At 41.7% G+C, this 27935-nt stretch overlaps 1 protein-coding gene across 10 annotated transcripts in view; it reads right to left on the bottom strand.

The window, feature by feature from the left end:
- VWA5B2 (von Willebrand factor A domain containing 5B2) overlaps nucleotides 1-27935 on the bottom strand; it is an 89060-nt gene that overhangs the window by 27777 nt on the left and 33348 nt on the right. For 4 of the 10 annotated variants that reach the window (XM_083612699.1, XM_083612694.1, XM_083612701.1 and 1 more), the window contains exons 3-4: nucleotides 1481-1657; nucleotides 869-1030 (exon numbers count right to left, since the gene is read on the bottom strand). In XM_083612699.1, coding sequence (XP_083468825.1) covers nucleotides 869-1030; nucleotides 1481-1619 — 301 coding nt within the window. In that variant the 5' untranslated portion in view covers nucleotides 1620-1657. Of the gene's footprint in view, nucleotides 1-805; nucleotides 1031-1480; nucleotides 2355-8746; nucleotides 9332-27935 lie in introns of those variants that run through there. The other 6 variants (XM_083612697.1, XM_083612700.1, XM_083612695.1 and 3 more) reach the window with 4 other exon arrangements.

The raw sequence follows: 27935 nt of genomic DNA, 5'->3' as shown, positions 1-27935 counted from the left end.
GGCAGAGAGGAGGTAGCTAGGATGGTGCCTCCTACACACTCATGCGGGAAGCTAATGCCTTTACTTTATCACTGTCTTGGAGCCACACTTCTCACTGAGTTACCCATACAGCAAGGTGAAGACTGGAGTCATTGCACAGCCCTCCTTTCCTGTTCTGATTTGAAAGTTACCATTGGAATGGCAGCACCTCAGTGCAGGTGGGGAAGCCCCAAATACCCTTAATGATTATCTCACTTAAGTTTCTTGGCACTGTATCGATTGGCAAAATGTGAGAACGGTTAGGTCAAAAGCCACAGATTTACCTGTGGCTACCTAGTTCTCTTCATGGAAAACTCAACCCATCCACTGTTGCACACATCAGCTGAGGGGATGCCTTGGGATTTAATTTAATGAACAGCTCAACAGTGGGAAATTTACTGAGCGGCTTCATATGCATTATTTGTTCGACTTATAGAAAAACACCCTGTTGGGTAGTCCAGTATTATTATTCCGTATAGTACAGAAGGAGTGATGACCAATAGTACAGAAGGCTTGACCGAAACCAACTAGTGCTAGATCGTGGTTACTAGATGTGTTCACAGCAGAGCTGAGATTTGCGGCATGACTCATAGCTCATGCCTTTTAGCAGCTTTCTAATGGATCATTGTAGCCTGCCTTGAGTTCTAGCCTAGGAATAGTGCTCTTGGGATGGAAAGCTGAACTATTTATTGCATGAAAGCAGAAGACAAATCACCTTTGGCTAACTCTTCCATAGCCCCCAAAATGTGAAACTGTCCTGAATTGATGTCTTTGCTTCAAGTCCCACCTTGCTATTCATTTCAGCAGTGCCAGAGGCAGAGCACTGCAAGGAGATGTTACCACAACCAACCATTGGTGCAGCAGAGTGGCTGGTTCCAGCTTGCATTACAGTCAATGCAGCAGTCCTCCACACTGGGCCGGTTCTGGATCTGGAACGTGGAGGTTCTGTTTCCTGTTATAGCTTCAAAGCTTGAGACCACCTCTGACTCCTCCAGGGGATAAATGAAGACTCCTGTGCATAGAAAGCCAGATTGTCCATTGGTAATCAGTCCACCCCTTGCAACCAAACAACTCTCTCTCTCTCTCTCTCTCTCTCTCTCTCTCTCTCTCTCTCACACACACACACACACACACACATGCACAACCCCCCATCCCTCTTCAGCTGAACCATGCAGATCAGCAGAGGAGTGAGGGGTGGTATTTTCTTCCCATCACAGCACTGGGCAAGGTGGAAGCTCTCCAATCTACCCAGTGCTTCAACAGAGAAGAAAATTGTCCTCTCTGCTCTTCAGATATTTATAGGACTTACACCTATACCATATGTAACATCTCTGTCAATGGGTAATCATGCATCTGAAGCAGCAGAAAGAGCCAAGAGTCATCTACATTCCTGATAGATCTAGAACAGCATCTACCACCTGTGCAGTTATAACCTACCACTGTAGCTGCAAAAAGCTCTTACCCTCTATAGGCTCTTCCTCCAAGTTGATGTAAGTAAGGTGGGCAGTGACTCCCAGGGAATACCCATTGGCACAGGCTTTCACACAAGAGCTTTTTAGAGGGAGGGCTGTCCAGGCTGGCCGGCAGTACAAGCCTGGCATGATCTTCAGGTGAAACTAAAAAGCCCCACCGACTGCAGCTATGAAGATAAGAAAAGACAAGGACATGCCAATAGAGAAGGCCCTGCACTGGCTCTGCTCCAAAAGCCTCCAGAGATGAAGTTCTCTAGCAGCAGCAGCTCACAGGAGAAGTCATCCATGCTCGCTGGTTCTTCCTGACTAGGGGCCTCCACCCTGGATCCTCACCTATCCTTGAGAACCCAGGGAAATACCACTGTCCTCTGACACTGAGGTTCTCTTGTGGATCAAGAATTGGTTAAGTAGAAGGAAGCAGAGAGTATAAATGGATGGACAATTCTATGGAGAGATGTAGAAAGTGGAGTCCCCCAAGGACTGGTATTGAGACCTGTGTTTTTTTCACTTATTCATAAATGCTCTAGAGTTAGGAGTGAGCAGTCAGGTGGCCAAGTTTGTTAATTAAAATTGCTCATGGTCATTAAAATAAAAGGTGAAGAGCTCCAAAAGGGCCTCTCCAAACTGAGAGTGGGCAGGAAAATGGCAAATGCAATTCAATGTAAACAGGTGTAAACTGATGCATAGAGGGGCAAAAAAAAATCTTATTCTCACTCATGGGGTTTGAACTGGTGGTGACTGACTAGGAATGAGACCTTGGCGTCATAGTGGATAGTCCAATGATAATGTTGCCCTAGGGCTCATTCAGACTTCCTTTGTGCCATGTTTTTAGGCACAGGTCTATGCTTTAAAGCTGGGTGTCCGATATCTATATATCTATATATCTATATATCTATATATCTATATATCTATATATCTATATATCTATATATCTATATATCTATATATATATATCCCCTCAGCACTTTCCTGCTCAAGTCTACTCTTTACTGCTGAATTGGAGCAAATGGGACTCTGCAGAAAACCCAAAATGCAGTTTATTCTGATGCAGCATTAAAGAGTGGGGTTTCCTGGGGGAGGTAGTGGGGGGGGGGGTGGAGAGCTTGAAAGTGCTGACATTCACCTTGAAAGTGTGGGGCAAAAGGTACCGGTAAGTGTGGATGAGACCCTAGTGTGCAGCAGCTGAGAAAAAGGCAAATTCCATGCTAGGGATCATTAGGAAAGGAACTGAAAAACCCTGTGAATAACATTGTGCTGTTACACAAATCAATGGTACAACTGCACTTGGAACAACGTGTGAACTATTGCGGATGAAATTTAAGGTTGTGTACGCACTACACCTTCAAAGCACATTCGAAGCACATCCCCCCCCTCAAATAAAAGAATTTATACAAAGGAAAAACCTCCCCTTGAAGCAGTTTTACAAAAGGAAAAAAGACTCATAAGATGGGTGCATAAATCTATGCTCAAAAACAGTTGCAAGGAAAACATGGGCAAAGATTATACACCTATGATCAGAACTAGGCAGTCTTGCATGATATAAACTGTGTAAACACCACACATTTAAAGTACATGACCTCCACCAAAGTATCCTTGGAACTGAAGTTCACCACACATGGACATGCAATTCCTGGCAATCTTAAGAAACTACTCTTCCCAGGAGTCTTTCGGAGGACTCATGTGCTTTAAATGTATGGTGTGTACACAGCCTTTGAAAGCTGCCCGTTGCTTGGAGTTTTCCACTTTCCCCTACTTCATGATCTCTCAAATTTATTGTTGTTAATAATTAATGCCCTGGCAAATATTGCAAGTATCTTTTAACATCCCAGCTACTCTCTACTCTTTTCCCTTCCACATGTGTGACTTGGTCACCCAGGTAACCTCCGTAGGTGGAGTATGGGATGGGGCGAACAGATACTGCCCTCTCTCATTGGTCCGTTGGAAAGTCTGGGCCCCACTGAGGGCTCAAGCAAACTGGAAGATGATCTGTATTCTGAAAATAAACCTTTGTTTCCAGGTGACCTTGTAGATGCAGCACTGGCTACACTGGAGAGGTTCTGGCCAGCTGCTGCTCATGAAAAAGATGGCATGGAAAAACAAACAGAGGTGCTATGCAAAGCAGCTAATCAACCCTGAACATGTGTCGATTCAGTGCTTGCATTTCTCTTTGCAACGTAAGCAGTGACCTGTTGAAACAGATGGGGGTGGAAGGGAGTTGCTGGTTTCTTAAAGCTGCTGTTATGCTTAGAGTGGTTAGCTGCTGTACTCTCCAGAACAGCAACAATCAAAACAGTAATAAGACAGGAGATTGACGACCGGGTGCGTATTTCCCCAAACCCTGAGAACTGCCACTGACCACTAGGTTTTGGCTGAGCCTACTCATTCTCAGAGCTCACCACCAGCTACATCAAACCATTTGAATCCGCAGGAAGCCATGGAATATGGATCATGACTCAAAGCCTCTCCTTGCCTACTCAAGACCTTATGGTTTCATGCGCAATGCATGTGTTATTTCTGTCTGCCATGACACTGATTGGCTGCAGCTTCATGTTTACCAATGACTTCTCACTGCCTGCTTTTTTCTTCTTTTAAATCATCAGTAACCTTTATATTTATCTTACCAAAGTAAACAAGACCCATCTGGTCTTTATGTTTTATGCAGGTAGCTGTGAGGCAGTCTGTAATGAATAAACACAGATCCACAGGTTAGCACCCTGTGATTCCACCCCCCCCCAATCCTTTCTTAGTTTCTGGGAATGCAGCGGCCTACAATCTTATTAATATTATAAGAACAAACAACCCTGGATTTCTGCTACTTTCTCCCTAGCAAAAGATCCTCTTCCCATTGTATCCAGGGGTAGTGGCTGTGTGTGTTCATGTGTGTGTGTACATGTGAACAGGGTAGAAAATATGTGTCCCATTCTTAAAAACTGACACCTTCTCCAATTGTGTGTACAGTGTCTCTCAAAACAACAACAAACTAACCTATGGTCACGTAAAGCATACTCAATAAACACACAAGACATAACCGGCTGTGTTCTTAGATAAATAAGGTATACTATTCATGTATCAAATCATAAATTTCAATATAAAGTTCCACAAACGAACAAAGCAGAAGACCCAGTGGATCAGATCATTCTCTAATCAGTTCATGCATAAGGTCCATGCATCTAAGTGTCTATTCCACCTGTCTGTTCATAAGGTCCAAACAATCCACATGAAAGGTTGTTGCAGTTCCACAGAATCCTTTCATAGTAGTAGCAGCTACTACTATGCCATAAGAGCCACTGTCCTGTAATATCACATATGAACTTTAACTACTGATGATGGCGAAACAAGGCCAATATTCTGGAAATCCTTGTCTTAGACTCTGTGAAAGGATTCTGTGGAACAGCAACAACCTTTCATGTGGATTGTTTGGACCTTATGAACAGACAGGTGAAATAGACACTATTACACGGATGGACCTTATGCATGAACTGATTAGAGAATGATCTGATCCACTGGGTCTTCTGCTTTGTTCGTTTGTTGAACTTTATGAGTTACTTCCATTGAAATTTATGATTTGATACATGAATAGTATACCTTATTTATCTAAGAACACAGCCGGTTACGTCTTGTGTGTTTATTGATTATACAGTGGTACCTTGGGTTACATACGCTTCAGGTTACATACACTTCAGGTTACAGACTCCGCTAACCCAGAAATAGTACCTCGAGTTAAGAACTTTGCTTCAGGATGAGAACAGAAATCGTGCTCCAGCGGTGCGGCATCAGCAGGAGGCCCCATTAGCTAAAGTGGTGCTTCAGGTTAAGAACAGTTTCAGGTTAAGAACGAACCTCCCGAACGAATTAAGTACTTAACCCAAGATACCACTGTACAGTGTCTCTCAAGCATTTCAGGCAGGGCACAATTCCCAACACTGCTTGGGGATCCATGGAATTGAATCCAGGATCTTTTGTATGCAAAGCAGATAGTCCACCACAGATCTACAGCCCTTCCCAGAAGAAGACTGCAGAACTAGGAAGGGGGCTCTCTCAGAGTTTGCCACAACGGAATAGCATGGCTGTAGCAATATAGAAGAATTGCTGCAACTAAACTAAGGGCTTTTCTGCACTTAGCTTCCTCTGCTCTTTCTAGGCTGTGTCCACACTTTAAAGCTCCATGTCAGAGTGCCTCCCCTCCCCCCTTTTTTCTCTCTGGAGCTATCCCTGTGAAAACCTGCTCTCTGAAGTTCAATTGGAGCAAATGGTAATATGTGGAAAACCGAAATTACTGTTTACACTGATTCAGCATTAAAGAGCAGTTTTTTGTAGGGAAAGATCCAGAGTAGAGCAAAAGGTAAGTGTGGATAAGCCCTGTGTTGGGCACATAATCACCTCTTTAAAATCTTTGGTCTTTTTAATGACTCTTTTTTGTCTGTATGCAGTAGCTAAAAGAGATCCATAGCAAAGGTTTTTGACAGTAAATCTGTTATTTAAACGATAGGTCCCCCTCATCTTTGAGATATTCTGTAGAGGCATTACACCAGGTACCTTCATTCGAAAAGATCTAGCAGTGCCCAGAACAGGACTTTGTTGTAGTGGCCCCACAGCCTGCCATACACAGACATCATGATTGTTTAGTGGAGCCTTATCCAAGAGTGACACTGGCTCTTTCATCTCATCTACTGCTTCTGCTATTTGTTTTCATACATTTCTGAATCATTTTATAGTGCACCGACACATATGTTAGTAAGAAACCTGGCTGTATTTGTGAACAAATAATAGTAATATAATAAGAATAAGAATTTATTATTTATACCCCGCCCATCTGGCTGGGTTTCCCCAGCCACTCTGGGTGGCTTCCAACAAAGTATTAAAATACAGTGGTACCTCGGGTTACATACGCTTCAGGTTACATACGCTTCAGGTTACAGACTCCGCTAACCCAGAAATAATACCTCGGGTTAAGAACTTTGCTTCAGGATGAGAACAGAAATTGTGCTCCGGTGCCATGGCAGCAGCAGGAGGCCCCATTAGCTAAAGTGGTGCTTCAGGTTAAAAACAGGTTCAGGTTAAGAACGGACCTCTGGAACGAATTAGGTACGTAACCAGAGGTACCACTGTACAGTGGTCTGTTAAACATTAAAGGCTTCCCTAAAAAGGAAGTGGTGGGGAACTTGTGGCCCTATAGATGTCAACTCCCATCAGCCCCAGCTAACATGACCAATGATCAAAGATGACTTTTGGGGTGTATTGTTTAGGGGGTTTTGTTGAGGAGGGGTTGTTGCTGTTATTGATATTAGTTTGTTGTATCTTTGTTTTAGATCATCTTTAGATTTATGTGGAAATTGTTCAGTTTGGTTGTATACCTTTTGATGTTTTACTTATTGTTTACGACTGCCTTTGTTGTGGTTGTAATTAATTTTCATGCTGTAAGCCGCCTTGAGCTTCTAACTTTGGAAAGGAGGCCTACAAATAAAATGATTGATTGATGATGGGAATTGTAGTCCAGCAAATGCCACAGGTTCTCCATCCCTGCTCCAAGGAGCTGATCACAGCATGCATAGGATACCAGGCAGCTTCCCATCTACTGCTAACCAGATCTACTTCTGCTTAGCTGCAGAAGCCTAACACAGAGAATCATGGAGTTCAAAGGGACCATGACATGTTCAGACCATTCTCTTTGCTGCAAATGTTTAAACTTTCATAAACCACCACCTACCCAAGACAAGACAAAAGCAGAAGCATGGACAGTAGAGGTTAGTACCTGCAGGCAAACCTGGAGAAGTTGTGAAAAGCTCACAGAGATGTGACAAACATTCTCACCCAACTTCCTGGTAGCTGAAAGCTGGAGCAGTCAGAAATAATGAGCCAACAGAGCAAACTGAATGGAGTTGTATTTTCAGGACTGGAATATAAGGACATTATTCTAAATAGGATTATCTGAGATACTTCACTAGCTGTCCGGAGACTGCCCTTATTACACTAAGCTACCCCCTTCTCATGTCACACCCCTTCCCACAACTTCTGAGGTTATGCCAACTGAATTATTACACGCACTCTTGAGATCCTCTCTCCGGTCCAGGACAAGAGGTCTAAAATGGGAAAACAGATTACTGGTGCAAATGACATAAATAATTATAATAGGTATTAAGATGGAGCCTCCTGCTGCGGTTCACTGCCTACAGTAGTCTTAGTCTTGCCATGCAGACAAGAAATTTAAATTTTGATCTAGAACCCACAAACCTAATGAAATGCCCAAACTCACTCTAGGCTGTGATGCTATGAGAATGCTGGTTAATATCTTGTAAACTGTTGTTCTGTGACAAATTTTTCATTGATTAAAATGTTTTTACTGTATGCTACTGTTTTGGTCAATTGTATTTTATACTTTTAATTACTGTTTTGTTTTTATGGCAAACCATCTAGAGCAGGCTTCTTTGCCTTGAAAGGAAATATATTAAATAAAATAGACAAAAGTTCAGAGAATGAAATAAAGGAGAGACTCCTTTCACTCACCTTCTTGGAGCAATTTGATAGACGCTCACCTGGGAGTTCCCTTTACTAAGACTACAATGTATTTGATCACATGAAAAATTCAGCCTAATATATCACTTGTCCCCAAAACTGGGAAAACCCCTATAGTCAAGTGAAACCTCCAATCCAATAGCTTGTGGGGGGTGTGAGACCTCCAGCACTCCTTACCCCTATTTCTTTTCAAAAACGGTGGAGCAGAATTAAAACTAAACCAGTCCTGTTTGCCCCCAGGTGAATACTTTTAACAACAGAGGGTTGGGAACATTTGCTAATATACCATGATGAGTTACAGTAAATAATTAATATGATACATGTTCAATACATAAGTGCAGGTCTGTTAGTGATGCAGCAGGAGCAGCTGTCAAGACAGCTGAAAGGTTTGGTGTGCCATGTTCTGTTTGCTCCCTTTCACATTCACAAAATGTGGGTCACATACCTGCAATATGGGTTTCTCGGTCATCAAGACAAATAAGCAAGATCTGCTTTATAACAAAGCAAAAGATTTTGTCCATTTGTTCATTTAAGAGAAAATATGGGAAACAGTAGCAAGCTAAAGTTATTCCTTGCTCAGGGATTGGCTGGGCACATCTTATACTCAAGGGGTGCCTGCCCCCCCTAAAGAGCCAGGGTCCCATACAGTCACTGCCTCCAATGCTACTCGGCCTCACCCAATCCCCCACTCTTTCCTTGCCCTATAAAGTTACCCAACACACAACTGAGCATTAAGGGCTTACCTGGAGAATGACACACCGTCTGCTGTTTTAACCAGCTTGGTTTGGGATGAATTAATATGGATGAAAAATCAGCACATTTCTGGATGGGATCCTGGCATCCAGAGTTACCAGAAGCCTAGTTTCTCCAGCCTCTCAGTCTCTGTCTTCTCCCTTTCGAGAGGGAAACTGTCAGATTCCCTGTGCGGTTGCTCACTCACACATACACACTCCCTCTCTGCTGCAGACTCTCTCTAGTACTGGCTGCCTCAATGCCGTAGTGGCTACATCTCTACTTCCTCAGTGCCAGCCAGATGCAAGGAAACGAAGCAGCTCCAAGCCTGGCCTAATTAAAGGGCCAGGCTGTCTGCACTGCTCTGACAGCACTGAGGAGAGAAAACAGCCAGTTCTGCAAGCATTGTCTTTGCCTTGTTCTCTGGATTATAAAGTCTGCCTGTCAGAGGTAATGAACGGATAGGAAAGAGGGGCAACTTTATTAGAGAAAGGACACTAGGTATAGTCTATAATCATCTATATCAGGCGTCAGCAACCTTTTCCAGCCGTGGGCCGGTCCACCATCCCTCAGACCATGGGCTGGACTATATTTTGAAAATAAAAATAAAAAATGAACGAATTCCTATGCCCCACAAATAACCCAGAGATGCATTTTAAACAAAAGGACACATTCTACTCATGTAAAAACACGCTGATTCCTGGACCGTATGTGGGCTGGACTGAGAGTATGCCTACTCCTGATCTATATCTCATTTTGGACAAAGTAACTCCATCTCTTGCACCAAAGAAACACAAATCCTGCTATGGGATACATTGTTTACCATTACTAGAAGAATATGATTTTAACAGAATGTTTTCACGAGGATTAGAGTAGTGGAAGAGAGAGAAGGAGGTGGTATCTGCTGTGGCACACTGGGATAATGACTTGTTTCAGTGCTTTCAACACACACTTTCAGACAGTGTGCATGCACACGAAAGCTCATACCAAGAACTAACTTAGTTGGTCTTTAAGGTGCTACTGGAAAGAAAATTTTTTTTTTTGTTTTGACACTTTCAGACGTTTGTCCAAAACCATGAGGCCTAGAAATGTCATGAAAAGTTTCAAGAAGCTATAATTCCCAAGCAAGCCCACAGATTCTTTACTGAGTGTAGCACACAAACAATTCTGGGGTGCACCCTGAATGTGCCCAGTTATAATAGAGAATACTGGCTTAGATGGACAGAAAGGCTGGTCTGGGTCATGAGAGACCCACTGTGGAGAGATCTTTTACATCACCTCAAACAATGTTTTTCAGTGGAAACAGTTTACACACTCGGGGCCAAACCAGACATGATGGGTTATCATTAACGCACCCCCCATACCCCATATAAAGGTAAAGGTAAAGGTACCCCTGCCCGTACGGATTCTGGGGTTGCGTGCTCATCTCGCTTAAGAGGCCGGGAGCCAGCGCTGTCCGAAGACACTTCCGGGTCACGTGGCCAGTGTGATGAAGCTGCTCTGGCGAGCCAGCACCAGCGCAGCGCACGGAAACGCCGTTTACCTTCCCACTATAAAGTGGTACCTATTTATCTACTTGCACTTAGGGGTGCTTTTGAACTGCTAGGTGGGCAGGAGCTGGGACCAAACGACGGGAGCTCACCCCGCCGCGGGGATTCGAACCACCGACCATACGATCGGCAAGTCCTAGTCACTGAGGTTTTACCCACAGCGCCACCCGCGTCCCTATACCCCATATAACGCACCCCATATATTTGTTGGCATTCATCTGTCTCTGGAGACAATGGAAGAGCGTGCCATCAGGGATAAAGTCAAACTGTTGGAGACTTACAGCGCCTGCTGTGGCGATATAGACCAATACAATAGAGATATATTTTATTGCAGGTGGGGCAGATGAAGGGGTCCGATTTTCCTGCTACAGGTGCACCATGGCATTTCTTCTCTGTATTCCTTCTGGCAGTCATGCCTCCTATGGTCCATGCTGACTGACTGTCTGTCTCCAGGAACTGTGATTGTCTGCCAGGGATTCCCATATGGCGGGGTTAATGTTGCCAGCCTTCATGTCATGCTTGTAGACATATTTGTAACACAGAGTTGGTCTGCCAACAGGTCTTGTCCTGAAGCCAGTACCCGCTGAGCACATCTTGGGGGATCCTGCCATCTTCTATTCTGTGTACATGACCAAGTCGATTAAGCACGAATCCTCACCCCAACCAGTACCTCACCTTCAATACTCCAGGTACTTTTCTCACTTCTTGGCTCCAGTATTGGGAACTGTGGAAAGTGTCTAAAACAACAGAAGCATTTCTATTTTCCCCTTTCAGTAACTGGAAGGGCTTTATTTATTACATTTCTATACCACCTCTTTATGAAAGTCATGAGGCAGTGCATATCCTAAAAGACACAGTAATATGCAAAATAAATATTATTTAATATTAAATAAATATTATTAAATATTAACTAATATAATGTTGCATGTTGAATAATATGCAAAATAAATATTATTAAATATTAAAAACAGCAATGTGCAGCTGCAACAGGCTGGAAAAATAAGAAATAAAACTGGAATTACACTGGAATTACTGAGGCTGCAATCTTATCCACAGTGACTTTGGGGTATGCATTACTGAACATTAGCTGCACCTCCCCTTTCTCCACACCCATCATGATGTTTCATCTGTAATTTACTTAGTTTCAGCCTGTCCATAGTATCAAAATCTAAAAACTGCTTCAAGGACATGTTTCAACTGTTGTTGTTTTTTAAGGTATTATTCTTGCACTCTTCAATTTTCTTAAACTAAGAGATTTTCCTAACTGGATATAATTTACTGCTCAGCAGAACTGCCCTGCTTGACCTGAAGCAAATTTAGTCCAAATGACCCAAACTGAGTCCTGTTTTAGTTTCCTTCAGCCTTCCACAAGTCCCTCCAAAAGGAAGTAGGAACAAACCACTTGCAGGCTGGACAGTTCCTTTGTGAATCATATTAACTGTTGTTTTTTCCTCTCTGAGCAAGCTCTAAATTCTTTATTCTTATCTTGTCCATTTGCCTGTTCTGAGATCCCAGCCTTCTTCCTGTTTGCCTATCCTGACTCCTTGGTACCGTGTCAGCTGTTATCTGCCAGGAGAAAGTCCTAGTGCTGACTCTGAAAAGACTTGTCCAGCATATTTTTAAGCATAGTTAGTCAGAGGTATTTCCCAATGGGATTTATTCCCTAGTAACTGTGATTAGGATTGCATCCTTTAACTATATGTTTACATTCCAGCTTTGTCCTGGTTTTCCGCATAGGATTCAGATTTGGCTTATAATGGCCCTGGTGACTGCCACCTGGTACTCTATACCAAAGGAGAACAAAGAACTCAGAAAATTCCATTGAAGGATCTACCCTTAGTAAATCCTGGTCAGGAATGAAGAAGGAAACAACTATTATTTAGTATCTGGAACATTTATTATTTGGATACCTATAAATGTACTCAATGCCATCACATGCACTTAAGGGGCGGGGAATAATTAATTAACACCAAAATCTTTTTGATTTGAATTGCACAAAGGTGAACTATTCAGAAAGGTGTGGCTGGAACCTTTGCAATTTCTTGCTTGATGAAGTAAAAGGCTGTTATTTCAGGATAACACACTTGCAATATCAACTTATATGTTTTTGTTCAGAGCCTGTCATTGTTAGAGAATAGGGAGCAATTTCTGAACAATTTAAGCAGCTATTACAGCTATTACTGTATTACAGCTATTACATAATGGTGGTGTTTTATAACTATATAATTACTGGAAAATATAAATATCTTTCTTCATGGGTACAGTATAATATGTTTCACAATATTTATGTTGTAAAATTCACTGATATAACTAGAATTTACTTGGAGCTATAGCAGGAAAAATAACCTGCGGATGTCAACTCCCATTCCAATTCAACTGACAATTTATTCTGATAAAAGTGAAAGTCCTGTATAGTGGTACCTTGGGATAAGTACTTAATTCGTTCCAGAGGTCCGTTCTTAACCTGAAACTGTTCTTAACCTGAAGCACCACTTTAGCTAACGGGGCCTCCTGCTGCTGCTGTGCCGCCGGAACACAATTTCTGTTCTCATCCTGAAGCAAAGTTCGTGGCCCGAGGTACTATTTCTGGGTTAGCGGAGTCTGTAACCTGAAGCATATGTAACCCGAGGTACCACTGTATTTACCCTACAATGTATTCCTGGGCAGCTCCTTGTGTGACTTTTGAAAAATGTTGTAGCCTCTCATCAATTACACCTACCAAAGGATCCCCTTTTTATTTTATGGAGGCATGATGGGAAATGGCTTGCACTTTCCCCCTTACACAAAGTGAAGCACAAGGCCCCTTTACATCAAAGTGCAGGGATTGATTCCAGAGAACTGGTGCAGCAACACTAAAAGCCCAGTTTCTAGTACAGGCTAAGCATACCTCAGGGACATATAACCACAGCTGCTAGCAGTGAAGAAGTATCAGAGATCGCTTACTCATGAAAAGACACCTTCCTCATGAGTAGGCTTCTGACTCTAGGCCTGTAGACACACACTGTGCCATTGTTCTTCTGCTGGCACCGGCACTCTCAAGAACCTCCTCTGACATGCCCAGAGGTTCTTCCTCAGGTATCAACCCAGAAGTCCTATCAAGGGGATCTTCAGCACTGGACTCAGGGTGCCCTGCCTGGTCCTTCAGATGTGGGGTGTCCTGTTCCTCCTCTGAGGATTCATTGTCTGGCACCAGATCAGGACTAGGCACACCACCACCTTGCCCAACCTGGCCCTCTGTTGCTGCTTCAGGACTACAATGACTTGCTGCCAAATAATTGCATTACCCACCTGTACAATTATGAATAAACAAATTAAAAAGATAAATAAATGTATCTTCAGCCTCCAGGACTCTGGGAGAACCACAGGTAAGTTGGGACCACAGCACTTGCCAACCTGTTAAACTGCATTACATGATCAAGCAACTCATTCTCCTGATGAGAAAACTGTGCTGAGCATGGCTGAAGCAGCACTTTTCCTTTCAGCTGCATGCCTAAAGAATACGCATTTCGTCTGCATGCAGCCCTGCAGCACTTGCATCAATCTCATTAGAGAAGCCAACATTAGCAAGCAGCAGGACTCCCTTGCATTTGCTGTAGGGGTGTGGCACACGGAGGAAACGATTGCACAAATGTTTCTTACTCCATGCTTTTATAAATGTAGTGAAGAAAAATACAGAAATTACATTGCTACATTCTGCTCCCCTGAACCTATACTGATATGCACTATAGTTGTCCCTCCTTTGACCATTAATGTCAATGCATATTAATAATAATAATAGTAATAATAATAATAATAATAATAATATAGTAGTATTTCTGCTTCAACAAGATGCACAGTCCCCATGCCCCCCCAAAGAATCCTGGGAACTGTTGTTTACCCACCCTTCAGTTTCCAGCACCCTTAAACTATAGTTCCCTGGATTCTTTTTTGGGGGGGTGGGGTTGTTATGTATGTTTACCCAAAATCTTAAGTACTATATCATACTAACCAATTGGCCACTAAATACATGGAGTTTTCATGCAGTGCATTTCATTGGGTGTGAATAGGCAGTCAATGCAGTTGCTCTTCCTGACCATGCCTCTGGCAGCACACAGGCTGCTGCTTTCTGCACTAGTTTGAGCCTCAGGACCATCTTCAAGGGAATACAAAAGTACAGTGCACTGCAGTTGCCTAAACTGAAAGTTATTAGAGTATAAGAGTACAGGGGTCAAGTCATTCTTGTCCAGAATAGGTCATAGCTGGTATATATACTGTAGGTGGAAGCTGGCATTCCAAGTCACCAAGGCCACCTGGGCCTCAAGTTAAAATTAATGGATCAAGATCCTCAAACTATACACCAGTTCCTTTGAGAGGTGTGCAATTCCACCTCCCAGACCTAAGAACCTGGTACCTCTGTTGTACTGAATTCAGTTTAAATTTGTAGACCCACATCCAGCCCATCACTGCTGGCAAGCTCGGTCCTGGCACCTGAACTGCTTCTTTTGATTCAGATGGTAGAGATAGAGCTGGGTTTCATTAGCCACCTCACTCCACATATTCTGATGACAACTTCCAACAGCTTCATAGAGATGTTAAATAAGCATAGGAATCAGGATGGGCACCAGTGGAATTCCATAAGACAACTCCCATAGAAATAGCTTCCCATTGCTATTAGGACAATAGCATCTGAAACCAACTATATGCAAATAGATTTACATTCTACTCATGGGGTTATTTGGAGGCCACTCTGAGTCCTTAAGCAAAATAAGCAAAATAACTGAATAATCTTTTAAACAAATGGGGGAAGTAATAAATGGGCACAAATGTAGAGTGAGAAATATTCAGCAATGCTAAGATCAAATTTGAGCATTACATATTCTCTTAATGAAAAATAAGCCATGGGAGAAATATAGACAAAGAGTATTACAGTGGGTGTTATCTTATTCATCTCCCTCTGAGGATGAACAAATCAGAAGGGGATAATCACTAGCTCACCCCAGTACTGGATTCTTCTTCTTTCCAATCAATAACACTGAAGTGAGATGCCAACCTTCCCATCACAACCAGACCAAAGAATGGTATATGCTTATCTAACAGAACAGGGACGTGATCTCTAATATGTCAGGACATGGATCAACCCATGGACTTTTAATTAGAGAAAGTAAATCCTATGCAGATGGGTGCACACAGTTGTTATGAGGTTACCCTAGCAACTGTAACCTTGCCTTTGGGTAATAGAAAGCAGAAGGGTAAACTGACAGGGCTCTGTTAATCTTCAGCCTACCTAAAGGGAATAAGGTGTTCTACGTGGATCACATAACTTCCTGGGCTGAAAGATTCAGAGATACTGCTTTTAGTACAAAATGACCCTATTTATGGATTCTGTCTGCTAGAAAAAAGTCTTTACTTAATTCAGCTTTAAAAATGCATACTTCATGAGGTGGTTTTGCTCCCCTCCATAAATGAAGTCTAAAGAAAACCACACTAACAAGTTTTGAAAATGTGGCCATTATTTGTTCTTAATTTGTAAAGTGAGCTGCGCAATAAGAGGTTCTTCATCAGTTCTGACCCAGAATGGATTTCTTCACTTTTTCTGAGTTTCAATAATTTGTGAAAACTGCGTTGAAGCAGATGCAGAAGTGTGTTATCAATGGCTACTAGTTGCAATGGCTATGATCTGCTGCCACCGTTGGAGGCAGGAATGTTTCTGAGTACTAAATGCAGAAAACCACAGCAGTGGAGATTGCTCTTCTACATCAATCCTACTTGGTGGTTACCCAAAGGTATCTGGTTGGCCATTCTGAGATCAGGATGCTGGACTAGATGGGTGATTGGTCTGATCCAGCAGGCTTTCCTTATATTCTTAAAACCATTTTTTTGGATGACACTTTCTAACATAACTAAGTCAACAGCACCCTCTAGTGGTTAAAGCCTGCGAATAACTAGAGCTGTTGAAAAGAAGAAATTATGGCACCTGAGACAAAATTAGAACCACAGAATTGAGTCAGAAGCTTAAATGTAAAAAAATATTAATCGAATGCCTCCTGCAATTTGCATTATTATAATAATTGTGGTAATATCTAGCAACTATCTCACGTGCTTCTTCGAACACGCCAAAGGTTTGAAAGGTGCAGGTCCATAGCTGTCAACTTTCAGATTTGAAAATAAGGGATCAGCAGCCTCGAAAATAAGGGATCAGCAGCCTCACCTGTCCCGGGGACAGTTTACGAGATATCTAACCATCCAGGATAGTAGCAGGAAATGGCACTGGAATAAGGGAATTTCCCACAAAAAAAAGGAAAGGTTGATAGCTATGTGCAGGTCAGAAGGAAAGCAAATTAAAAGATCGAAAGAACAGGCAACAGCGACTGGTATGAAATGGATGGCAAGTGGAGGGAAAGAGTTCAAAGCGGGGCTGCTGACTGTCAGAAGTAAGCAAAAGCCTATAGCACCCAGTATTCCCAGATGGTCTCCCATTCAAGTACAAATCCAATGTCAGCATCGTCCTTGAGCCAGTGCCACCAACTGGACTCATCCACTTCAGCCCCGACTGGGCTAGGCGAGCTGGGTAGCACTTCCAGAGACCACCTTCTGCACAGGAACAGGTCAACGTGCTGTGGACTCACTTCCACAAGAAGACAGTCGTTGCACAGCAGAGTATAGCAGAGTATAGCAGAGCATAAACGACTCGGACAGCAGCTCTGTAGAATATCTTCTTTATTCTATCTACAACTATAATATACAACTATATACAGAGCTAAATGAGGTCTAAGCATAAATGAATGCTGAACTGCACTGAGTGTCTGCAGCTGCTCTTAGCAGCAACCTTATCTATACACACGATCTCTAACACTCAATCTCTCTCTCTCTCCGACACACTGACTGACTGACTCTTTGATGTGGTGCTGGAGCGGAATAAGTAGAGAGCAGAACACCGCCCCCTCCTCTCTGGAAAATCACCAGACTCATCAGGAGATTCTTGGATATGGGAGGGGTGAAATCTCCTCAATCAGGCCTGCCCCTGCAAAGCTGCCAAGATCAGATGATATCGAGCGTGTTCAGGGTAGTATGGCCATAGACACTGCACCAGTCTCCCAACACAGCCTTTAAGCATATCCCCTAATTTTTTTACAGTGGTACCTCTGGTTAAGAACTTAATTCATTCTGGAGGTCTGTTCTTAACCTGAAACTGTTCTTAACCAGAGGTACAACTTAACTAATGGGGTCTCCCACTGCTGCTGCGCCACCACCGCACAATTTCTGTTCTCACCCTGAAGCAAAGTTCTTAATCCAAGGTACTATTTCTGGGTTAGCGGAGTCTGTAACCTGAAGCGTCTGTAACCTGAGGTACCATTGTATTTTTATTTTTTGGTGCTGTGGGAGAAAAGAAGGGACAAACACTTTGTTAGTGGGGTTGTGAGGTTCACGTATTCTGTTGAAAGGGAAAAAAAATTCATGTGAGAATCTGTCAGGAAATGCTGTTTCTAAAATGCATAGGCATATACACACAAAACAAAACCTGTTATAAAATTTATTTTTTTAAAAAACACTACTTATGAGAGGAACTCAAAGTGGGAGTGCTCTGATATTTACCTGTGGGAAAAATTGGGCATGTTAGATTTGGACCTTGGCAACCTCTTAACTTTTGATGGTCCAGTACTTAACCCTTTTGTTTTTTCTTAAGTAGTCCCTGGAGCAAAGGGCACATAAGGGTGTTTTTCCTGAACAGTTCCAAGTTTTACATAAAGAAATTTGCATAAATTTCTCCCTGCAGTCAGCTCTCTCCCCACCTCTTTTAAGTTGACATAGCCTCTGTGCATGTGCAGAGTTCATGTTTCAGCAAATCTATTATACCATTAAAATTGTTGCATCTTTTGGCTAAATTACCATTTGAGTAAAGGAAGGGAAGGGTAAGTAGTATTTAAAAATATGGTTAGCATTAAACCCAGCAATTCACGTTTTCACCAAAGCCAGCAGAAGTTGGTCAAATTAAATTCCTGTTAACTCAGTGCTAACTAATCATATTTCCTGCACACCTGCAGCCCAGGCAAAGGAAATTGGGAGTACTGCCTCCTTTATGTACAGAAATTTGGGGTGCAGGTCTCTATTAAAAAATGTGGGCTATCATTATTGTGTCATTCACGAACAATCATCTGCTCCCTTATGTATGGGTAAAAATGGCCAGAGAGTCAGAATTCATAAGATCTTTAACATTCTCAGTCATTTCAGCCGTACCATTTGCAGACAAAATTCGCTGCCCTTTATTTACAGGAATGGTCAAGGCTCATTCTACTTATGAATTCGTATGTGTGAAACACTGAATAGACTTTGAAGTCTGATCCCCCCCCAATTTTTTTTATTGATTTTCACAAAATTATAAACACACAAACAGACATAAATCATAACCTTATTAAAACTAATCTTATTAACATTGTTAAGTGACTTCCTCGTATCCCCCTGGTTGAATTTCAATGTATATCATTTTAATGGTTTTCCAAATCAGTATTCTTATAAAATTAACTTAACATCTTTCTTTCTTTCTTTCTTTCTTTCTTTCTTTCTTTCTTTCTTTCTTTCTTTCCAATTCAGCATTAAACATATTAATTCATCACATTACATATTTAAATCCTAAGCCTATCTGGTAATTGCAACCTTTTTCCAATTAGCTTAATTTAACATATTTAACTAAATAATCATTAAATTTTGGCCATTCTTCCTGGTACTCTTCCTCCTTCTGGTCACGGACTCTTCCAGTCAGGTCGGCTAGCTCTGAAAAATCCATCATCTTCACCTGCCATTCTTCCACTGTTGGTACTTCTTGCATTTTCCACTTCTTAGCTAATAAGATTCGAGCAGCAGTTGTGGCATACAAAAATGATTTAACATCTTTCTTGGGCAATTCCAAACCTGTTATTCCAAGAAGAAAGGCCTCTGGTTTCTTTATAAATGCATATTTCAACATTTTTTTTCAATTCATTATAAACCTTTTCCCAGAAGTCTTTCACCTTGGGGCAGGTCCACCACATATGATAGAAGGTACCTTCTTTTTCTTTACATTTCCAACATAGATTATCACAGTTATGATAAATCTTTGCTAATTTAACAGGAGTCAGATACCATCTATACATCATTTTCATTGTTTTCCTTTAACATTGTACATGCAGTGAACTTGACCCCTTCCAGTATTTCCTAATCCTCAAACATTATGTTATGTCCTACATCTCCTGCCCAATATATCATCACTGATTTAACTTGTTCATCCTTTGTATGCCACTCCAACAATAAGTTATACATTTTAGACAGATTTTTAACTTTAGAATCCAACTAAGTCTCCAACTTAGATTTTTCAGAAGCAAAACCATTTTTCTTATCTAATTTATATAATTCATTAATCTGGTGGTATTGTAGCCAATTTAATTTATCTTTAACTTGATCAAATGGTTTTCGTTTGTATCCTTTATCCTCCAATAAATAATCTGAATATCTCAACCGTTTGATATCCATAGTTAACTTTTTCTGGGCCTTCGCTTCCATTGGTGAAAGCCATCTGGGCGTCTTCCTTTCTAAAAGATCTTATCCAAACATTGTACAACGATTTCCTAATTACATGATTTTTAAATGCATTATGGCCTTTACTTTATCATACCATAAATATGCATGCCATCCAAACACATTGTCAAATCCCTCCAAGTCTAAAACACTGGTTTCCTCTAGTTGTATCCACTCTTTAATCCAGCAAAGCGCAGCTGCTTCAAAATAGATTTTCAAATCAAATCATATCAATTAAAAAATTCAACATAGATAATAGGACTGAAAGCGACCACCTACCTCTAATTGTCTCCACTACTGGCCAAAACTCAATTCAGCACTCTTACATAGAACATGAGGAAATAGATAAAGCAAATGAACCAGCATTGTGTAGGGGAAAAAATGACACCTGAGATAGCAATTGCAGTTGAGAATAGATTGAATTCATAAACTGCAATTAAGTTAAGATCAATTATAATAAACAATTTATCAATAGATTCCTCCCTGATGGATTACGAAAATCTCATTGAGTCCTTGCAGGATGTGGTCTCTGTCAACATAAACTCAGCCAGCAAGCCACGCACTGCTAAAGAGCGCTGTTGGTTTGACCAAGAGTGCCGCACAAAGAAAGAAGCCTTAAGCTTATTTGGTCTATAGAAATGCTGGACTAAATTACTTACCTCCTTCTTATCTCATAATCAAAAAAGAGTATAAAGCCCTTTTGGCCTCAAAAAAAAAAAGGCAGTCTGAACAAAATTCCTGGTTCCTGCTATTGAATGCCTCACTAAACAATGAAACTAAACTCTTTTGGCAACTGGTCTCCGACTCAATGAAAAATAGTTTTTCAGTCACCAGCTGTACTATTCCAGCTCAGGTTTGGGAGAACCACTTCAGAAATATATTTATGGAAAATCCAAACCTCCCTTCCAGCTTCCAGGATGATAACAGGGCAGAATTGTCACTGCTCCCTCATTGGAGGCCGGTTACTGTGGAGGAAGTCCATACATTAATTGGGAATCTTTTTTTTTTATAAAATATTTTATTAAGGGTTTTCTTGTTTTACAGTGTAAGTGTAATGCCTCGTATTTTTTTTTTCTTCCATGTAACATTTTTACAAATCTGTTTCATTTGATGAGGCATTAGGGAGAGAAGAAGAAGAAAAAAAAGAAAGGGGGTGGAGGGAGGGGAGATGGATGGGGGTGGGGTCGGGTAGCGGTGTTTCTGTTATGCTTAATGTATGTAGAGTTTGGTGTCAGCGTGCTTGTGTTGTTCACTTGTGTTCCTTTGGTGGTGAGAGAGGTTGGGGTTGGCCTAGGGTGTGATTGTTTGTTTGTGATTGGCTGTGGTGATCTTTGTTTTCGTGTGTGTGAGGTGGGTGGGTGTTTTGGATCAGGTTAGCCATATTGATTTGTATGCTGTTGGTGGATTATTGTCGTTGTCCTGTTGGGCTGTGTATGTGATAAAGGGGAGCCATACCGGGGTGAAGGTGTCTTCTTCTGTTTGTCCCCGTGTCAGTTTCAGTTTATTAGTTAATTTTTCTAGTAGGGCTGTTTCCCATACTATTTGGTACCATTGGTCCATGCTTACTCTTGACAGGTCTCTCCAGTGTCTGGTTATGGTGTTTCTGGCTGCTGAAAGTAGGTGGGTTATGAGTTCTTTGTGGTGTAAATGGGCATTGTTGTCTTGGAAGATGTTTAGTAGGGCCAATTCTGGGGTGACGTCTAATACTTGTTTAGTTATTTTACATATTTCTTGTATGGCTGTTGTCCAGAATAGTTGGATTTTGGGACACTCCCACCACATGTGGAGGTATGTGCCTGTGGAGGTGCACCCTCTCCAGCATTTTGGTGAGGTTCCTGGGTGTATTAGCGCTAGTTTCCTTGGTGTTAGGTACCACCTGTAGGTGAGTTTCAGTGTGAGTTCTTTTCTTTTCGTTGATATGGATTTAAAGGGGGGTTTAGACCACATTCTGGTCCATTGAGTGGGGTTAATCTCATAGCCTATGTCATTCTCCCATTGTTTTTTGATTGCGTCTAGGGGATTTGCGGGGTTTTGGAGTAGTATTTTGTATATTGCGTTTACCGCCCCTTTACCGTTTCCCTTTGTTGTTAGGAGGAGGTTTTCAAAGGTTGTCAGGGGTCTAGTTGCTGCTGATTTTACTGTTGGGTTGTTTAAGAGGGCATGTAGTTGGTGTTGTGTTAACCAGGGCATTTGGGTGTCTTCTAGTTTGTCTTGTATTTCTTGTGTTGACAAGGGTTTGTTATTTTTATAAAAGTCTATTAGGCGATATAAGCCTTTGGTTCGCCAGGTTTTTATCTGGAGGTTTTGTGCTGCATGGTGGAATAATGGGTGGTACGCCAGGGGGATTAGTGGGGATGGGGTTGGGGATAGTTTGCCTATTTGTGTTTTCCATGCTTTGAGCATGGTCTGTGTGTACCTGTTAAGTGTTGTGGGAATTTTCTTTAGTTTGTTTGGGAGGAGTGGGTATGTTGTGGTGCAGGTATTTTCAATTGTGTCCCTCTCTAGGTGTACCCATTGTTTTGTCTCATCTTCTAGTATATATGGGATTATATGGCATATTTGGTTGGCAATGTAATATGCTTCTATGTTGGGGATTCCCCATCCTCCTTCTGAGGTGGGGAGGTGCAGGTATTTGGGGCTTATTCTTGGTTTTTTACGTGAGAAGATGAAAGAGTGTAGTTTTCTCTGCCAACTGCGGAGTTGGGTTGAGGGGATCCAGATTGGGAGGGTTTGGAATAGGTAGGTTAGTTTTGGGAGTGTGATCATTTTGATCATGGCTGTTTTGTCTGAGAGAGTGAAATTCATGTTATTCCATCTCTTTAGGTCTTTGTTAATTTGTCGCCACAGGGGCTTGTAGTTGTGGAGGTACAATTTATTGAGGTTTCTGGTTATTTGTACCCCTAGGTATCTGAACTTGGTGTGGCAGAGTTTTATTTTGGTGACCTTCGTGAGTTCTTTTTGGGTGTGAGGAGGGGTGTTGAAGCACATAGCTTCTGACTTTGTAAAATTTACCTGTAGGCCCGACACCATTGCAAATGTGTTGAGTTCTCTGATTAGGGAGGTTGCTGTGCTTATGGGGTCTGGTGTTGTGACCATTAGGTCATCTGCAAAGAGCCCTAATTTATAGGTTCTGCCTTTTATTTCCACTCCCTTGATGTCTGTGGCTGCTCGGATGCGGATTGCTAAGGGTTCCAGAGCCAGGATAAATAAGAAGGGAGACAGTGGGCATTCTTGTTTCGTGCCTCTTTGGATAGCTATAGTATTAGAATCCATATTGTTAGTTCTGCATTTTGCTGAGGCTTGGGAGTATATTTGTTTGAGGGTTTGTAGGAAGTTGGGGCCAAATTTCATGTTAGTTAGTACTGCTAATATGTATTTCCACTCTAAGCAATCAAAGGCTTTGAGGATGTCTAGGGACATAATTGTCAATGGGAGTTTAGTTGCCTTGCTGTGTTCGATCAGGTTCAGTAGTTTCCTGATGGGGTCTGTTATATTGCGGCCAGGGACAAAGCCAGTCTGGTCTGGGGCTATTAACTTGTGTAGGAAGATTTTTAGGCGGTTGGCCAAGATTGATGTGAATATCTTGTAGTCTTGGTTTATTAATGAGATTGGGCGGTATGATTCTACTTTGAGGCTGTCTTTTAGTGGTTTTGGGATGGAGACTATTTTGGAGTGGGTCCAGGTTTTGGGGATGGGGCCCCCTTTTATGATGTCGTTGAATAGGCGGGTCATGTAGGGCATCAAGGGTTCTTTGAATTTCCTATAGAATTCTGCTGTGAAGCCGTCTGGGCCTGGGGCTTTGTGTGGTTTCAGGTTTTTGAGGACCACTTCTATTTCCTCTGGGGTGATAGGGCTGTCCATGAATTCCTGTTCCTCATCAGTTAGGGTAGGCATGGTCAGTCCTGCTAGAAATGTTCTGATTTCCTTCTCTGGTGGGTTATGGGAGGTGTATAGGTTGGAGTAGAATTCTGCAAATTCTGAGGATATTTCTTCAGGGGAGAATGTTATGTTGCCGTCTTTTTTGGTGATGCAGTGTATTCTTGTTTTGAGTGCTTTTTTTCCTACACCTATTTGCTAGTAATCTGGAGTTTTTCCCTCCATAGTCATAGAAACGTTGTTTAGAATATAGAATGTTGATCATTGTTTTGTTAATTTCTAGGGAGTCTAGTTCTCTCCTTTTTTGTTCTATAAGTTTGAGGAGTTTTTTAGATCCTGTTTGTTTGTAGCGTGTTGAGAGGGCTGTGATGTCTTGTTCTATTTTGCTAATTTTTGAGGAGGTTTGTTTTTTAAGGGATGTTTTCTCTTTTATGCAAGCTCCTCTGGTGACCGCTTTCATTGTGTCCCATAGGAGGGGGGTTGTTATATTGTCTACATCATTTTCCTTGAAGTAGTTTTGGAGGGTTTTTGTGAGACTCTCTCTAATTTGTTTGTTTGTAGTTAGGATGGGACTGAAGGACCATGATGGGGTGGTTTGTGAGACTTCCGGTTAGCGCCAGCGCTTAATGGCGGATTTCTCCCGGAGCTCCGGGAGAGATCTGCTTCGTAGGTTCGGGTCCTGCCAGCTACGGCGGAGCGGGGACCCTCAAAAATCACAGGCGCGTAGCCTGTGAACTGGAGACTCGGCGGGCACCTTTGCGCCCCCCCGACGCTGTGAAATAGCCTTTTTAAAGGCTGCGGATCAGCGGAGGGGTTATGGAGCGGTGCTGAGAGTCGCTTTCACCCAGCCTGCGAAGCGAAGCCGCGTCGCCATTAGCGGAGAGCGCTGATTTCTTCCGGTGAATTTGGACTAAAAAGAACAACTATCCGTGAGTAGGATTGACTTCTAAAACTAAATTGGACACTAAATTTTAAGAAATTGGGTACCGAGACGGACAAGCACCAAAAAGGAAGTCTGCTTTCCGTTCTGCAGCAAGATCAAAGCGAAAGGCATTTAAGCTGTAACCGCTGGAAAGGAGAGTTGCGGGAACTAAGAAATTCAACACCAAGCAAAGAACTCCCTCCCCGAAGGCAGGAGGGGGGGGGGAAGAAGACTTGAAAGTATTTTCCTGCCAATTTAAAAGAAATTGAGTTATTTACCGCTGCTCTTTTACCTGGGGATCGGACTGCCGGAGAAAAAGCACTGGCTAAGGACTGTTGCTACAAGAAGGTAAAAAAGTATCTTTGACTGACTTTGGCTACTCTCAACTTGAAATATGTATTTTGTTGCAAAGTAAAGATACTTGCAGGACATTATTGATTTGAAACCTCCAGAAAGAGAAAAGAATAATTGAAAGGGACTAGAAGGACCTTTGTTTAATTTTCTGGAGAGTGTGGGACTAATTAGAAAGTAAAAAACTGACTTTACGCCCTCTAGAGGATTTATAAATTGTTTCAGCAATAAGTGGAGTTTAAAATCTGAGAACTTTGTCTGACAGCATAAGAGTGTGGGAATGACCTTGACTAAAAGACTTTGTTATGGCAGATGGTAAAGAGAAAGAGGATTCACAAGAAGCAACCTTGAGATCTGGCAGACAATACAAAGTGGATCTTTCCAAGCAAAGAAGGGCTTCTGTAACAGGGGCCTCTGGAATTACAGCTGTCTCAAAGGCAAAAGTGAAGACAATGTCTTCAGAAGAATCATTTGCTAAGGTTTTGGAGAAGATAAACGATTCATTGGAGGAACTAAAAAAGCAAGGTGTAGAAACTAAAGTACAAATTGCTGAAACAAATAAGAAAATTGAAGAAATCTCTGGGAAAATTGATTTAAATACAAAAAGCATAACCGACCTTGGGAACAAAGTGAACTCAAATGCAGAAGCAATTGGGAAATTACTGGAAGATTCATCTACAACACGAAAGATAGCCGAGGAAGCCAAAGAAATTGCAACTGCTGCTGAGGAAAAGTTTCCACCAGTGTACAAGAAACTAGATGAGTATGAGCTGGCACTCTCTATGCAGGAAATGCAACGTAAGGAGAGGAACCTAAGGATCAGACTTGTGCCGGAAAAGGAAGGAGATAACCTGGTGGACTATTTGACAAAAGAATTTTCTGACTTTTGGAAGCAGGAGCTGGACAAAGAAGAATTTAAGATAGAAAGCGCATTTAGACTGGGAGCAAAGCAGAGGAAGAACAGACCCAGAGACTGCTTAATAACTCTAAGATCAAAGGAGGAGCGAGACAAAATATTGAACCTGCATTTCCAAACAACCCTTCGAATCGAAGATTTTCATATTGAGATTTTTAAAGACATTCCCAAAAGTATTTTGGACGCAAGAGGATTCTACAAAGACTTGGTGACACTGCTGAAAAGGAACTACATACCATTCAGGTGGGAATTTCCCCAAGGCTTGTCTTTTAAATACAAGGGGAAGAAAAGAAGAATAAAGACAGTGAGTGATAAAGACAAGTTCTTGGGAGAACACGAAGAAGACCTACAGAAAGAGACGTTTCCAGGACAAGGGCATCCGTCATTGGATACGGACACGGAACCACCGACAGACGAGGAACAAAAACAGGGAGCTGTAGGAGGAAGGGGTAAATAATCCCATCATGGCTTTGCAACTTCTAACCTGGAATTGTAACGGTTTGAACATTCCCAGAAAGAGAAAAAATATATTCCACGCTTTAAAGAAAGACCAATTGGACTTGATTTGTTTACAAGAGACTCACGTGACAAGAGCACATAGAAAATTATTAATAAATAAAAGATTGGGACAAGAATTTATATCTTCAGACAGAGTAAAAAAGAGAGGAGTGGTGATCTATGCAAAAGAAAAGTTGCAACCGAAACAAATCTTTAAAGATGACCAAGGAAGATATCTGGCAATTGAAATTCAATCTCAAGGAGAAAAGTACCTGATAGTGGGAATCTATGCACCAAATGAAGGGAAAGCTGAATTTTTTAAGAAGTTGCATGAAATTCTGATGGACCATATGGATTACAACTTAATTTTGATGGGAGATATGAATGGAGTAGTTTCAACAAATATGGACAAAGCACAAAGACAGGTAATAACAAAAGATGGAAGACTACCAAAGACTTTTTTCGAAATGACTGACAATATGGACTTGATTGACATTTGGAGAACAAAACACCCATTAGAAAGAGAGGGAACCTTCTTTTCTGAAGCCAAAATGACATGGACAAGGATTGACCAAATCTGGGTGACTAGCAGTATGGCGCCGAATATAAAGAAAGTGGAAATCTGCCCAAAAACCTTCTCCGACCATAATGCAGTAAAGATGGTGATGAAGCAAACAACAACTGGCTCTTTCAGATGGAGAATGAATGACAACTTATTCAGAGATGAGGAGATTTGCAAGAAGGCCCAAAAAACTTTGAAAGACTATTTCGAAATTAACTTGAGGACTAAAGTAGAAAAAAGAATAGTATGGAACGCAAGTAAAGCCGTGATGAGAGGGTTTTTGATACAACAAAATACATTAAAGAAGAGAAAGCAAAATGAGAGGAAGGAAAAAATCTTGGAAAAGATAAAAGAAGGGGAAAAGAAATTAAGATCGAAGCCGAAATCGCAAGAGATTTTAAGAGAGATTAAATTCCATCAAACACAATATATGGAGCTGATGAATCAAGAATTAGAGTGGAAAATCAAGCAAATGAGACAAAAGACCTTTGAATCTGCTGATAAATGTGGCAAGCTATTGGCCTGGCAAATAAAGAAGAGACAAAAACTCAACACGGTAACAAATATAGAAGTGGAAGGAAAGAACATAAGTAACCCAGCAGAAATTAGGAATTGCTTTCAGAACTACTTTAGACAACTTTACACACAAGGGCCGCAGAAAGAAATGGACATACAACAATTCCTCGAGAAAAATGGGCTGAAAAAGGTTTCACAGGAAAGTAAGTTAATTTTGAACCAGGAGATATCAGCACAAGAAATAGAAGATGCCATTCAAGGCATGGCGTTGGGCAAATCCCCCGGGCCGGCCGGACTGACTTCCAAATACTACAAAGTTTTGAAGGAAGGATTGATACAACCTTTGAAGGAAGTCTGTAACGAGATTATGGAGGGGAAAAGGGCACCCGATACGTGGAGAGAGGCCTACATTACACTTATACCAAAGACAGAGACTGGAAAGACCCAACTTAAAAACTACCGACCCATCTCGTTACTAAAT

The sequence above is a fragment of the Podarcis filfolensis genome, assembly GCF_964270895.1.
Source record: "Podarcis filfolensis genome assembly, chromosome: 5".
In the NCBI taxonomy this organism is placed as follows: Eukaryota; Metazoa; Chordata; class Lepidosauria; order Squamata; family Lacertidae; genus Podarcis; species Podarcis filfolensis.
The sequence above is the reverse complement of the archived record's forward strand: the minus strand, read 5'-3'. Positions and strand labels throughout refer to the sequence as shown.